Source organism: Macaca thibetana, chromosome 3, assembly GCF_024542745.1.
Source record: "Macaca thibetana thibetana isolate TM-01 chromosome 3, ASM2454274v1, whole genome shotgun sequence".
Classification (NCBI taxonomy): Eukaryota; Metazoa; Chordata; class Mammalia; order Primates; family Cercopithecidae; genus Macaca; species Macaca thibetana.
In genome coordinates, this window is record NC_065580.1 from 18,424,044 (window position 1) to 18,439,700 (window position 15,657).

The following is a 15,657-nucleotide window of genomic DNA, read 5'->3' on the forward strand; positions in this document are numbered from 1 at the left end:
CCTAAAAGCATTTCTTTTTTGTTTGTTTGTTTTTTTGAGACGGAGTCTCACTCTGTTGTCAGGCTGGAGTGCAGTGGCGCAATCTTGGCTCACTGCAACCTCCACCTCCTAGGTTCAAGCAATTCTCCTGCCTCAGCCTCCCAAGTAGCTGGGACTACAGGCACGTGCCACCACACCCAGCTAATTTTTGTGTTTTTAGTAGAGACGGGGTTTCACCGTGTTAACCAGGATGGTCTCCATCTCCTGACCTCATAATCCACCCACCTCAGCCTCCCAAAGTGCTGGGATTACAGGCGTGAGCCACTGCGCCCGGCCCCTAAAAGCATTTCTATAAAAAAGCCTTCCTCCTGCCCGCCCTCTCCCTAAATTCAGAGGAAGCCTGAATTATACAGATACAGTGTGATCTCTTCCCATGGTAGAACTTGTACTTCTCTGCAAGTCTGTTTGAAAGAATTAATGTCTGGTCAGGAGGCTGAGACCGGTAGATCACTTGAGCCCAAGAGTTCGAGGCTGTGCTGAGCTGTGATCGCATCACTGCACTCCAGCCTGGGAAAACTAGCGAGACCCTGTCTCTAATTAAAAAACAAAAAACAAAAGAAGGCCAGGTACAGTGTCTCACACCTATAATCCTAGTACTTTGGGCGGCCAAGGCAGGAGGATCGCTTGAGCCCACGAGTTCAAGACCAGACTAGGCAACATGGTGAAACCCTGTCTCTACAAAAAATACAAAAAAATTAGCCAGGCATGGTAGTGTGCACCTGTAGTTCCAGCTACCTGGGAGGCTGAGAGGTGGGAGGATTGCTTGAGCCTAGGAGGCTAGGCTGCAGCGAGCCACGTTCACACCAGTACACTCCAGCCTTGGTGATAGAGTGAGACCCTGTCAAGAAAGAAAAGGAAAAAAAAGAAAAAGAGAAATAAAGAGAAAGATAAAGAGGAAGGGAGGGAGGGAGAGAGGGAGGGAAGGAGGGAGGGAGGGGAGAGGGAGGGGGGAAGGAAGAGGGGGAGGGAAAGGAAGGAAAGAAAGGAAAATGAAAGGAAAAAGAAAGAAGGAAAATGAATGCTATCAGTGTAATCTTAGCCAGGGTCTCCCCTCCCCTCCACCAGAAGTGGTCATCATTTTATGTTGGAGTTGGCCATTGGCGAGGTCTAGCGGGCTGGGCATTACTGCTCAGGCCAGTCTTTCATGTGATTTGTTTACATATGAAGTAAGGTTAGAGGTCGTAGCCTTTGTTGTTGTCAGAATGCTTATGAACACTGGAAGTAAAACAGCTCATGTGAGTTAGGCCAGCTTCCAAGTGGAGGCTTTGAAGTTCACATAAGCATCCTTGCTGTCATGGGCAGGGGACGTGAAGCCAGTAAATGTGCTAACATACTTCTGTGATGCAGAGTCCTTGGTTTTCCTGTCTGTTTTCTGACCAGGGATATTTTAGGAGCACAGTGTGATGACTTGCTGAAGACCACACAGCAGATATTCAGGACAGAACCGGAACCAGAGCTTTAGCTAACTGAGCCCAGGAACTTGAGCTATTTCTAGGTGTGGGGCAAGGATGGCCAAAATGGCATATTGTCCTTTAGAACAGAAAGGAGTCATGGAGAAGAAGAAGAAGAGAGCAGCTCTTAGAATCTCTGAAGGAAAGGGTATCAGTGAACAATTGCTCTAGTAATACCATCTAATGAACCACAGAGCCTTCAATCGTTTGTTCTCCCAGCTGTGAGGTCAGCTGGGGTTTGGGCTCGGCAAGTATTGTGAAGAGGCTGGGTTGGCTGATTGAGGCTGGCTGGTTGGCTGATCTAGCTGCTCTAGAGGCTGCAAGTCTGGGCGCAGGCCTGCTCCACGTGTCTCCCATACTCCTAGACAGTGAGATGGCCCACATGTGCTCTTCTCGTGGCAATGGCGGAGGCACAAGAGGGCACACAAAACACAAAGGCAGGCCTCCTAAGGCCTGGACAGAGAACTCGCATGGCAATGCTTCTGCCTCATTCTGCCCAGTATCCTAAAAGCTTTTTTTCTTTTTTTTTTTTTTTTGAGATGGAGTCTTGCTCTGTCGCCCAGACTGGAGTGCAGTGGCGCGATCTCGGTTTACTGCAACCTCCGCCTCCCAGGTTCAAGTGATTCTCCTTCCCAGCCTCCTGAGTAGCTGGGATTACAGGCACCCGCCACCACACCCAGCTAATTTTTGTATTTTTAGTAGAGACAGGGTTTCACCATGTTGGCCAGGCTGGTCTTGAACTCCTGACCTCAGGTAACCTGCCTGCCTCGGCCTCCCAAAATGCTAGGATTACAGGCATGAGCCCCTGTGCCCGGCCACAAGCTTTTTTAAATTACTGTCCCCCAAAGCAGCCTTTTTAGATGTGTTTCCTTAACTGCCTCCCCCAAAATTCTTATTAATTTTTTTCATATTATTGTCTTTTTTTTGTGCTAAAATATATACATAACAAAAAATTTACCATCTTAACCATTTTAACAGTTCAGTGGCATTACATCCACATCGTTGTGCAACAATCACCACCATCTATCTCCAGAGCTTCTTCATCTCCCCCAACAGAAACTCTGTACCCATTGAGGCCAAGCGTGGTGGCTCACGCCTGTAATCCCAGCACTCTGGGAGGCTGAGGTGGGGATCACCTAAGGTCATGAGTTCAAGACCAGCCTGACCAACATGGTGAAACCCCATCTCTACTAAAAATACAAAAATTAGCTAGAGCCAGGTGCAGTGGCTCACACCTGTAATCCCAGCACTTTGGGAGACTGAGGCGGGCAGATCACCTGATGCCAGGAGTTCAACACCAGCCTGGCAAATATGGTGAAACCCTGTTTCTACTAAAAATACAAAAATTAGCCAGGGCTGAGGCAGGAGAATCACTTGAACCTGGGAAGCAGAGGTTGCAGTGAACCAAGATCACACCACTGCACTCCAGCCTGGGCAACAACAGCGAAACTCCAGCTCAAAAAAAAAAATTAAGTGAATGTGGTGGTGAGCGTCTGTAATCCCAGCTACTCAGGAGGCTGAGGCAGGAGAATCGCTTGAACCTGGGGAGCAGAGGTTGCAGTGAGCCAAGATCACGCCATTGCACTCCAGCCTAGACAACAAGAGTGAGACTCCATCTCAAAAGAAAAAAGAAACTCTGTACTCATTAAACAATAATTTCCCATTCCCCCCACCAACCCCTTACCATCGCCATTCTACTTTCTATTTTTATGAATTTGAGGATTCTAGGAGCATCATAGAGGTAGAACCATGCAATAGCTGTCCTTTTGTGACTGACTTCAATTCACTTAGCATAATATTTTCAGGGTTCACTCATGTTGTAGCATGTATCTGTACTTCATTCCTTTTGTGGCTGAATAATATTCCACTGTACATATATACAACATTTTATTTATCCATTTGGTATGTACAACATTTTATTTATCCATTTATCCATTGATGGACATTTGGGTGGTTTCCACATTGTGGCCATTGTGAATTATGCTGCTAGGAACACACGTGTACAAATAAACATCTATTCAAGTCCCTGCTTCAATTCTTTTGGGTATACACCCAGAAATAGAGTTGCTGGATCATATGGTAATTCTGTTTAGTTTTTTGAGGAACTGCCATCCTGTCTTTTTAATTTTAATAATACATTTTATTTAACAGAATATGTCCAAAATATTATTTTATTTCAGCATATAATTGACATGAAAAAAATCATTGATATATTTTATATTCTTAATTGTCTATTTTGAGGGCTGGGCACGGCGGCTCACACCTGTAATCCTAGCACTTTGGGAGGCCAAGGTGGTTGGATCACCTGAGGTCAGGAGTTCCAGCCTGGCCAACATGGCAAAATTCCATCTCTACTAAAAGTACAAAAATTAGCCGGGTGCGGTGGCACGTGCCTGTAATCCCAGCTACTTGAGAGGCTGAGGCACGAGAATCACTTGAACCCAGGAGGCAGAGGTTGCAGTGAGCCAAGATTGGGCCATTGCACTCCAGCCTGGGCAACAGAGCAAGACTCAATCTCAAAAAATAAAAAAATTTTTTAAAAGTCCGGGCACAGTGACTCATTCTTGTAACTCCAGCACTTTGGAAGGCCAAGATGGGCGGATCACGAGGTCAGGAAATCAAGACCATCCTGGCTAACACGGGGAAACCCTGTCTCTACTAAAAAAATACAAAAAAATTAGCCGGGCATGGTGGCAGGCACCTGTCGTCCCAGATACTCGGGGGGCTGAGGCAGGAGAATGACGTGAACCTGGGACGTGGAGCTTGCAGTGAGCTGAGATTGCGCCACTGCACTCCAGCCTGGGTGACAGAGCGAGACTCTGTCTCAAAAAAAAAAAAAAAATGTGTATTTTGAAATTTAGTTGGTATTGGCCGGGCGCGGTGGCTCAAGCCTGTAATCCCAGCACTTTGGGAGGCCGAGACGGGTGGATCACGAGGTCAGGAGATCGAGACCATCCTGGCTAACACGGTGAAACCCCGTCTCTACTAAAAAATACAAAAAACTAGCCGGGCGAGGCGGCGGGTGCCTGTAGTCCCAGCTACTCGGGAGGCTGAGGCAGGAGAATGGCGTAAACCCGGGGGGCGGAGCTTGCAGTGAGCTGAGATCCGGCCACTGCACTCCAGCCCGGGCGACAGGGGTTTCACCGTGTTAGCCAGGATGGTCTCGATCTCCTGACCTCGTGATCTGCCCGTCTCGGCCTCCCAAAGTGCTGGGATTACAGGCTTGAGCCACCGCGCAAAGTACACAATTTGCTGAGCACAGTGGCAAGTACCTGTAGTCTCAGCTACTCAGGAGGCTGACGTAGGAGGACACTTGAGCCCAGAAGTTGAAGGCAAGCCTGGGCAACCTAGCAAGACCCGCATCTCTAAAAGAATAAAAAAATATACAGTTCAATGGCTTTTAGCATATTCACAGAGTTATACAAGCCTCACCATAATTTTAGAACATTTTCATCACCCCAACAAAACATCCTATACCTATTAGCAGTTACTCCCTAACTCTAAGCAACCTTCAGTCTGCTTTCTGTCTCTCTGGATTTTTCTATTCTGGACATTTCATCTAAGTGGAATCATACACTAGATGGCCTTTTATAACTAGCTTCTTTCACTTAGCATAATGTCTTCAAGAGTTATCCAAGTTATAGCATATATCAGCACTTTGATGGCTAAATAATATTCCATTATATGGATATAGCACATTTTGTTTATCATTTCCTCAGTTAATGGACATTTAAGTTTCTTCCGTGTTGTGGCTATCATGAATAATGCTGCTACAGACAATCACGTACAAATTTTTATGTGAACATATATGTTTTCATTTTTTTTGGGTAGGGACCTAGGAGTGCTATGTGCTGGCTCATATGGTAACTCTATGTTTAACCTTTTGAGGAACTACCAGACTGTTCTCCAGAGTGGCTTCACTATTTACATTCCTACCAGCAGTGTATGAGAGTTCTAATTTCTCCACGTCCTTGCCAACACCTGTTATTATCCATCTTTTTATTAGAGTCATCCTAACGGATGTGAAGTGGTATCTCAAGGTGCTTTTGATTTGTATTTTCCTGACGGATATCCCCTCCCATGACATTTTAATCCACAAATAAACTGTATTATCTGTTTATGTACTTTGACCTCTTAGAGGGCTACAAACCATTATAATATCTCAGTTTTTTCATTCCTGCCAAAAACCAGTTCTTACCCCCTTGGGGTGATATTACCCCCATTGGGAATGCATGTATTAGCACAACCAGTCACATGGCCAAACCCTAAGTCAAAGGGGCAAGGAAGTAGACTTCACTCCTTGAGTAGGAGCTGCAACGTTGCATGGCAAAGGGTGTGGACACACAGAGGGGAGAAGAATTGGGGACAATCATGTGGAGGGTCAGAAGGCCTGTTCTGGCCTCATGGGGAAAGCAGGGCTTCCCCGTAAGTCTTAAGTCACCATGCCATGGTGCTCTGGCTTCAGAATAGCTAAGCCGCTTTTCTGACCCTTGCAGATATTGGATGAGGTGGAAAAAAGACGAGGCATCTCTCCTGCCCTGGTTCAACCACTCATGAGAAGTGTCATGGAAGCTCCTTTCCCAGCCCTGGGCAAAACCATCCTTGTCAAGAACTTCCTGCCAGGTTCAGGAACTGAGGTAAGTTGCCAGACTCCTTCCTTCTCCCTGGGGGGAGGTAGTGGCCCAGACAGCCGAGTCTCCGTGCTCAGAGGGGCTGCCTTTCAGTGAGCAGTCCAATTCCATGGTGTCCTCTCCCCGCCCCTCGGGCTGGCCCAGATCACTCATCATGAGTTCCACCCTCAGTCCATCCAGGCTAGGACTCTGCCCAAGCGGGAACTATGCTATGGCAGCTGGGGTGTTCCTTTGCATGATGTTGGCCTCAGATTAGGGATCTGCACTGAACATCCTTAGTTTCTTTTAATAGCCCATTTTCATTCATACAGTGTATTGAAACCTATTTACATTTCAAGTCTGTATCGCCTCTATAACTTTATTTTTTGTTTTTGTTTTTGAGACCAAGTCTTGCACTATTGCCCAGGCTGGAGTGCAGTGGTGCAATCTCAGCTCACTGCAACCTCCGCCTCCCAGGTTCAAGCTATTCTCCTGCCTCAGCTTCCCAAGTAGCTGGGACTACAGGTGCCTGCCACCACACCTGGCTAATTTTTGTATTTTTAGTAGAGACGGGATTTCACCATGTTGGCCAGGATGGTCTGAAACTCCTGACCTCGTGATCCGCCCGCCTCAGCCTCCCAAAGTGCTGGGATTACAGGCATGAGCCACTGCGCCCAGCCTGGGCTGGGATTTTACGAAAGAGTTTGTTTTCATCCCTCTCAACCCCTTTGCATGGCTTGGTGGACATCAGAAGAAGGACCCCATTTAGCCTTGAGTCTTCAGTTTCAGAGACCCTCAGCAAACCAGATCACCTCTGGAAACAAAGGAGGGAGGAGAATAGGCCTGGAACACTCTGGAACAACCTAGTTTCCCAGCAGAGAGAACAGCAGTCTGTCTGTTGCCAGAGAGCCTGAAAACATCCCATACCAGATGCAGTGGCTTGGCCATGGGGATGTAGCAGGGAGGTTACCGGAGGGGAAGTCTCACTGTGGGGGCAGCACCAGGCAGGGGCAATGCTAAGAGTGAAATCCACTCTCCACTCACTGGGAAGGAGGCAGCTATTTAAAGAGAAAAAAACATGACATGGGTACCAACTTGAGGGAATTCAGGAACACTTCAACAAGTGCAGAAGAAGAAGATATATACACAGGCTGGGCACACGGTGGCTTACGCCTGTAATCCCAGCATGCCTGTAATCCCTTCTTTTGGGAGGCCGAGGCAGGTGGATCACTTGGAGTCAGGAGTTCGAGATGAGCCTGGCCAACATGGTGGAACCCTGTCTCTACTAACAATACAAAAATTAGCTGGGCATGGTGGCGGGCACCTATAATCTCAGCTACTTGGGAGGCTGAGGCAGGAGAATTGCTCGAAGCTGGGAGGCAGAGGCTGCAATAAGCCAAGACTGCACCACTGCACTCCAGCCTGGGCAACAGAGTAAGACTCCATCTCAAAAAAAAGAAGATATAGACACAAAGCACAAAAGCTGAAAGCACACATCATCAGAAATGGAGTGGGATGGAGTCAGGATTACCTAAAAAACACCTTCTTGAGGTGGCAGCAAGTCTCCGAAGTGCTGCTCAGGCCTGCTGGGCGTTCCGTGCTAGCCTGGGATTTCCACCTAGCAGGTACCAGTTCCTCAAGAGACAGAGATGCTCTCCGCTGGACTCCCAGGGACAGAACAGTTTTCAAAAGTCCTATAAACTCTCCATGGCGAGTGCAGATACGCTGTTGCCGGGGAGAGCCCCCAACCATTTGGGGCCAAAAACCATTGATTTTGCCATCCTGTGTCCTCCCCTTCATCCACACCGTCCTCAGTCTCATAGCTGAATGTGAGACGCTTGCTTCCCTACCAAAGCTACCTCCTTCCCCAGTCTTCTGGCATCTTTCTTTTCCCCCAATCCTTTCGTTTTGCTTTTTTTCTTTCCCTTTTCCCCCGCCAGTGGGTCACCCCTGATGAGGACCTCAGAGCCCCGTGACTGCGACGCCCGTGAGAGGCCTGGCTGCGTAGCTGGGCCCCTCCTTCATGGCTGCTCCTGTTCCCTGGCAGGTGATCGAACTGTGCCGCCCGCTGGACTCCCGGCTCGAGCACGTGGACTTTGAGTCTCTCTTCTCCTCCCTCAGTGTCCGCCACCTGGTCTGTGTGTTTGCCTCCCTGCTTCTGGAGAGGAGGGTCATCTTCATCGCAGACAAGCTCAGGTACCCGCCTTGGCTACTTCGCTAAAGCGTTTGAATGACAGTCACTCTTGGACCCTCTAGTCTGTAGAGCAGGTGACTGCCTAGCATTGAAGAGTAAGCCCTTCTGAGATAAGGATGGAATAGGCTGGGCACAGTGACTCATGCCTGTAATCTCAGCACTTTGAGAGGCTGAGATGGATGGATCACTTGAGGCCAGGAGTTTGAGGCCAGCCTGTCCAACATGGTGAAACCCCGTCTCTACTAAAAATAGAAAAATTAGCCAGCTGTGGTGGCCTACACCTGTTATCCCAGCTACTTGGGAGGCTAAGGCCCAGGAATTGATTGAACCTGGGAGGTGAACATTGTGGTGAGCTGAGATCTCACCACTGCATTCCAGCCTGGGCAACAGAAGGAGACCTTCTCTCCTGCCCCCACAAAAAAAGGATGGCCAGGCACAGTGGCTCACGCCTGTAATCCCAGCACTTTGGGAGGCTGAGGCAGTCGGATCACCTGAGGTCAGGAGTTCAAGACCAGCCTGGCCAACATGGTGAAATCCCATCTCTACTAAAAATACAAAAATTAGCCAGGCATGGTGGCTCGTGCCTATAATACCAGCTCAGCTACTTGAGAGGCTGAGGCACAAGAATCGCTTGAACCCCAGAGGCAGAGGCTGCAATGAGCTGAGATCGCACCATTGCACTCCAGCCTGAGTGACAGAGCGACATTCCATCTCAAAAATAAAAGTAAAATAGGCCAGGTGTGGTGACTCATGCCTGTAATCCCAACATTTTGGGAGGCCAAGGCAGGCAGATCACTTGAGGTCAGGAGTTCGAGACCAGCCTGGCCAACATGGTGAAACTCTGTCTCTGCTAAGAATACAAAAATTAGCCGCGCGTGGTGGTGGGCGCCTGTAGTCCCAGCTACTCAAGAGGCTGAGACAGGAGAATCGCTTGGACCCGGGAGGCAGAGATTGCAGTGAGCCAAGATCATGCCACTGCACTCCAGCCTGGAGACAGAGCAAGACTCCATCTCAAAAAATAAAAAATAAGATAAAATAAAGGATGGAATCAGTTGGCAGCTCAGACTGGAGATCTGGGAGGCATACCGCTTTGCACTGCTATGTGCGACTTCCCTGGCATTGGTGGGCTTTCCACTCATTCTGCCATGTGTCAGACACTCCACTATGTGGTAGGAAAACAGAGAAAAGACACAACTGGCATGGTGGCTCACGCCTGTAATCACTGCACTTTAGGAGGCTGACGTGGGAAGACTGCTTGAGTGAAGTAGTTTGAGACCAGCCTGGGCAACACAGTAAGATCCCCATCTCTACAAAAAATGTAAAAAAAAAAAAAAAAAAAAAGAACATTAGCCAGGTATGGTGGCTCGAGCCTGCAGTCCCTGCTACTAGGGAGGCTGAGGTAGGAAGATTGCTTGAGCCCAGAAGTTCAAGGCTGCAGTGAGCTATGATCATGCCACTGCACTGCAACCTGGGCAACAGAACAAGACCTTGTCTCAAAAAAAAAAAAAGAAAGAAAAGAAAAAAAACCCACAGACTTGTCTCAGTGCAGTGGGGTAACAGAGACATAAGCCGACTATCCAGGACCCCATTAGAGGCAGGTGGAGGCAGTGAGTTCTGGAGACCGAGGGAGGGCGCTCACTCCCAGGGAGGCGAGTTCTGAGAGCCAACACTCAGAACAAGTAGTCAGCACAATGCAGGCAAAAGGAGCCATCCTACAGAGATACGGGGACAGGTGAGGCCTAGCTGTCACCTTCAGGACTGCAAAGCAGGCTGGGCGCAGTGGCTCATGAGTGTAATCCCAGCACTTTGGGAAGCTGAGGCGGGTGGATCACTTGAGGTCAGAAGTTCAAGACCAGCCTGACCAACATAGTGAAACCCCGTCTCTACTAAAACTACCAAAAAATTTAGTATGGCATGGTGGCGCACGCCTGTAATCCCAGCTACTTGGGAGGCTTGAAGAGGAATCGCTTGAACCCGGGAGACGGAGGTTGCAGTGAGCCGAGATCATGCCATTGCACTCCAGCCTGGGTAACAAGAGCGAAACTAAAAAAAAAAAAAAAAGAGAGAGAGAGAGAGAAAGAAAAATAACTGCAAAGTAGTTCACTAGGGCTGGCGCAGAGAGAGGAAGGTGGGGGAGGGAGATGAGCTAGCAGTGGTGGACAGAAGCCAGCTCACAGAAGGCTGCAGGGCCATGCTCGAGAGGACAGACCGTCCTGAGGGCATCCCTTCCTCACCGTTAAAGCAAATGCCCTCCCATCACACACACAGACTCAGTGCCCCATAGGAGGCCACCCCCATCCCAGTGGGCACATTCAGTGATTTGCTAAGGCCATGTCACAAATCAAAGAAGATCCGGAAGGAAATGCAGACAAGGACTTGGGTTCGTTCTAAGCTTCTAAAAAGAGAATTCCTTGCATTTTTGAAATACTGAATCAGAGCCTTCTTTGCTTTGGAACTGGGGGCACAGAAGCGTGAGGGGTGGCTGCAGCCCCAGAAAGGGCCGAGATGCGGGGCCAGCCAACCAGGTGGTGCAGATGAGGCCACCTGAGAAGTACATCTGGAAAGAAGCAGTGCCAAAACAAAAAAAAACCTGAAGCACTGTGGTTTGGAGAGGAAATCTGACTCTGACCTATGGAAAACAAAAGGGAAGAAAAAAAGGCATAGAAGAATGGAAGGGACAAACTCTGTAGATAGGCGGGGCGGGAAGCGGCCCCACCCTCTCCCCTCACGCGGCACATCTGGTCACCTTTCTGATGCACCTCTTTGGACAGCAGCCATCTGGCTGTTCCCAGCCTGCTCCCACCCTGTGTTTTAGTTCACTATTCACTTTTAAATGTCAGCGTGATTGTACTCCTGGTGCACTTTTGTCAGCTCTGGAAGCAGGCCCTCTCTGTAAGCCTGCAGCTGGTGCTGGGCGCTGGGGAGCTCTCCAAGCTCCTGGGCACTGGGGAATTCAGCAGAGGGAGTTCTCAAGGTTGGAGCCCTGGAAGCCGGGATGAGTAATAACCCTTCAGTGACCAGGATCGGATTTCATCAGCACCATAGTAACTGTCTTTATCCTCTCCATCCCCCACTCCCTCCATCCCCTAGAGGTGGAATTCTCAGGCTTGGATTTGGGGGAGGGGAAAATGATGGATTTCAGAAAGGCCTGGGCTAGAAGTGGAAAGCCAGCCAAGGAAACCCAGCTGGAGTGTTGGTGGGGACAGTCCCCGGGGAACGTGCCTGCGGGGTGAAGATGTTAGATTTGGGGAGGGCCCACCCTGAGAAGATGTCTGGGAAGGGCACCGCTGGAGAGGAGCCGTGGGCCCCCTTCACACACCCCAGCCTCCCCCAGACTCTCTCCAGGGGGAAGAAAACAAAGTATCATGGGTTTTTCTGGTAAAAGTACAGTGAGACACCACTGCACTCCAGTCCTGGTGACAGAGCAAGACTCTGTCTCTAAAAATTAAGAAGAAAAAAAAAAAACTTAAAAACAAAGTGCAGGGAGAGAAAAGGGGGGAACAGAAAAGGGAAGGGGCCTTGTCAGAGACAAACACATCCCCAAAGGGCAATGCAGGGGGACATGTCAGAAGGCTCGGGACACAAAGAAACCTGGAAATGCCAGCCAGTCTCAGTGGCTCACACCTGTAATCCCAGCACTTTGGGAGGCCGAGGCGAGCAGATCACCTGAGGTCAGGAGTTCAAGACTAGCCTGGCCAACATGGCGAAACCCTGTCTCTCCTAAAAATACAAAAATTAGCTGGTCGTGGTGGCACACGCCTATAATCCCAGCTACTCGGGAGGCTGAGGCAGAAGAATCACTTGAACCTGGGAAGCAGAGGTTGTGGTGAGCCTAGATCACGCCATCGCACTCCCGCCTGGGCGACAGAGCGAGACTGTCTAAAAAAAGAAAGAAAGAAAGAAACCTGGAAATGCCTGCCCCACATCTGGGAGAGGACTTGACGCCTTCGCCTTTTTGCCGGACAGATTTCTGTGTGGACAGGTTGGACGCTGGGCCAGCCCCACAGAGCTCCTGTCACGAGAGACAGACAAAAATAAGCAAAGCCCAGCGGCCGAGAGTGGACCCCGCCTGGATTCCTGGGCCTTGGCTGTTCCCCAGCCACCCTCCCTGCCCTACTCTGGGGCCCCACGACGGAGGAGACAGTCACCAGTGGGATCCGTAGGAGAGGCATTGGTGTTTCTCTCCAACCTTCCACAGTGCCTGGCATTCTGCCCTTGGAGAGTTCATCTTTTCAAATGGCTCATGCCGTGAGTGGGTCCAGACACCAGCTGTGGCTGCCGCAAGCAGGTCTCCCCACGGGCACGTCATGCCCATCAGGGGTTTTCTTCTGCAGCAGCTGCCAGATGTCAGGCGCTGGGAGGATGGGATTTCTGTGGGAAAAGAGAAGGCAGTGGGAACGTGGATCATTTTGGTGCCCTCCTTGGAGCCAGAGCCGGGCGATGGTACAGTAATGGTGTGCGTGTGTAAGAAAGACCGTTATTGGGTTTTTAGACCCTTTACAGCTTTCAGAGGTACACATCCCTCTCCCATCACTCAGGGAGGTTTCCCAGAGTAGGGAGGACCCCTGGGCATCCTTAGCCATTGGCCCTGGGTCTCCTAATTCGTAAGACGCGGCCCCACGTGGCTCTGACTTTCCGGGACTCCACTGTCTTGTTTTCTCTGAAAGCAGCCCTCGCTTTTCCTGTTACAAATGGCTCCACATGCTCTCCCCACTGCCCAATAAATCATCCTTCCATCCTACACGGGTTCCGTGCAGACCTGAAGAGATGGAAATCTGCATAAAGAAAGGCCTGAAGAGCTCTGAGACAGGAAGAGGGTAAACAAAGCGTGAGCGAAGCTGATGAGGATGACGGCAGCGACCAGGCGTGGAGCGGCCTCTGTGCCAGGTGCCTTCCGAGGGTCTGACCTGCGTCATTTCACGGCCCCCCACAGCCCTGTCACATGGGTAACTAACAGGCGTGCAGAGGATCCATCATTCTGCTCAAAGAAGCAGGGAGTGGGAGAGCTGCCGGGCTTTGGAGAGGACGGAGGGAAACCATCTGGGCTGCAGGCTCCAGGGATGGGTGAAGAGCAGGGTCTGGGGACCTGTCCGTCTACAGAAATGTATAAGGAAAGCCTCCCTAGCACAGGTCCTCACGCCCTGCTTCGTGCTGGGCAGTCAGGGGAAGTCTGTGCTTTTCTCCTCAGGGCCCGCGCGGCCTCCCTTACGCCCTTGTCTTTCCAGCAGGGTCCCAGTGAGAGAGGTGTGATCAGGTCACCCCCAAGGCCTCCCCCAGCTTTGAAACTGTCTGACTCCACGGGCCATGTGGAGGAATCCGTATCCACCTCCATCTGTCTGATTTACGGGAAAGTAGCCATAGGGAATTGAAGCGTTATTTGGCCAGGCCATGACAAACAAGGGTTTGGAGACCAATGATTGGCTGCAAGTTGCCTGACCTGGAAAATTCTGGAAAGTCTTTAGGCCAGGCGCAGTTGCTCATGCCTGTCATCCCAGTATTTTGGGAGGCCGAGGCAGGTGGATTTCTTGAGGCCAGGAATTCAAGACCATCCCGGCCAATGTGGTGAAACCCCGTCTCTACTGAAAAGACAAAAATAAGCCAGGTGTGGTGGCACACGCCTGTAATCCCAACTACTCGGGAGACTGAGGCAGGAGAATCACTTGAACCTAGGAGGCGGAGGTTACAGTAAGCTGAGATTGCACCACTGCACTCCAACCTGGGCGACAGAGCAAGACTCCATCTCAAAAAAAACAAAGAAAGAAAAAAAATTTTTAAAAAGGCCGGGAGCAGCCAGGCGTGGTGGCTCACGCCTGTAATCCCAGCACTTTGGGAGGCCGAGGCAGGTGGATCACAAGGTCAGGAGATCAAAACCATCATGGCTAACACAGTGAAACCCCATTTCTACTAAAAACACAAAAAATTAGCCGGGTATGGTGGTGCACACTTGTAATCCCAGCTACTTGGGAAGCTGAGGCAGGAGAATCACTTGAACCAGGGAGGTGGAGGTTGCAGCGAGCCGAGATAAAGCCACTGCACTCCAGCCTGGGCAATAGAGTAAGACTCCGTCTCAAAAAAAAAGAAAAAAAAAAAGGCTGGGTGCAGTTGCTCATGCCTGTAATCCCAGCACTTTGGGAGGCCAAGGCAGATGGATCGCCTGAGGTTGGGAGTTCAAGACCAGCCTTGCCGACATGGTGAAATCCCATCTCTATTAAAAATACAAAAATTAGCCAGGCATGGTGGCGGGCGCCTGTAATCCCAGCTACTTAGGAGGCTGAGGCAGTAGAATGACTTGAACCTGGGAGGCAGAGGTTGCAGTGAACTGAGATCACACTACTACACTCCAGCCTGGGCAACAAAGTGAGACTCTATCTCAATAAAAAATAAAATAGGCCAGGCGCGGTGGCTCATGCCTGTAATTCCAGCACTTTGGGAGGCTGAGGCAGGTGGATCACAAGGTCAGGAGTTCGAGACCAGCCTGACTAACATGGTGAAACCCCGTCTCTACTGAAAATACAAAAAAAATTAGCCGGGTATAGTGGTGGGTGCCTGTAATCCCAGCTACTTTGGAGGCTGAGGCAGGAGAATCGCTTGAACCCGGGAGGCGGAGGTTGCAGTGAGCCAAGATCATGCCATTGCACTCCAACCTGGGCAATAGAGCAAGACTCTGTCTCAAAAATAAATAAATAAACAAACAAACATTTAAAAAATTAAAAATTTTTTAAAAAGAAAGTCTTCAGGTTAAGTTACAGCTGGTACCCTCATCCCCAGTACTCCCAGGGCTGCACATGCACTGATACCCAACCCTGCTCCACTCACGTGGCAGAAAGCCTCCTTATTCTCCTGATTTCCAGCTGTAGCCCTTAAGTTAGTAAGGGCACGGAACAGGGCATGAGAACAGGACATGTCACAGACTCAGTGCATGGCCCCGTGACATCCCAGAGGGGACCTTCGCCCACTCTAGGTCGGTAGGCACCCCCGCAGCACTCTCCCCCACAAATACAATTTATTCTCTCATCTTCGCTGCTGTGAGTCTCCCACTGCAAGAGGAAGCTTCAGGGAGTTATGGCAAATATTGTATGAGTTATAAAAGGGTTTTAAGTTGAGCCAAAAATCTATCAAGTTTAGAATAACATTTTTGCTCTGTTTTATCTTTAGGGTGGACATTGAGTGTTCTAATGGCTCTGTCAAGCTGGAGTTTGACAGATGGAAAGGAAAGAATGCTGTTTTGATGGCTTGTTCTGTGGTCATGACAACAGATAAATACTTCTCTACACCCTCGCCTTCATTTTCCTGATGATAAACATTTTTGTTTTACTTTACTAATTTCAGTTCCCCAAAGTTTTGGCTAAACCTATAGACCAGG

General features: G+C 49.7%; 2 protein-coding genes across 52 annotated transcripts in view; one reads left to right on the forward strand and one right to left on the reverse strand.

Annotated features, from left to right (window-relative positions):
• NDUFB2 (NADH:ubiquinone oxidoreductase subunit B2) overlaps positions 1-15,657 on the reverse strand; it is a 1,166,996-nt gene that overhangs the window by 153,325 nt on the left and 998,014 nt on the right. The window contains exon 1 of one of the 45 annotated variants that reach the window (XM_050782325.1): positions 11,600-11,603. The exons of the other annotated variants lie outside the window; for them this stretch is intronic. The gene's annotated coding sequence lies outside the window, so the exon portion shown is untranslated. Of the gene's footprint in view, positions 1-11,599; positions 11,604-15,657 lie in introns of those variants that run through there. 45 annotated transcript variants of the gene reach the window in all.
• Positions 1-15,657, forward strand: part of DENND2A (DENN domain containing 2A) — a 126,607-nt gene that overhangs the window by 87,762 nt on the left and 23,188 nt on the right. For all 7 annotated transcript variants that reach the window (XM_050782228.1, XM_050782230.1, XM_050782234.1 and 4 more), the window contains 2 exons: positions 5,987-6,127; positions 8,148-8,296. In XM_050782228.1, the coding sequence (XP_050638185.1) occupies positions 5,987-6,127; positions 8,148-8,296 (290 nt within the window). The remainder of the gene's footprint in view (positions 1-5,986; positions 6,128-8,147; positions 8,297-15,657) is intronic.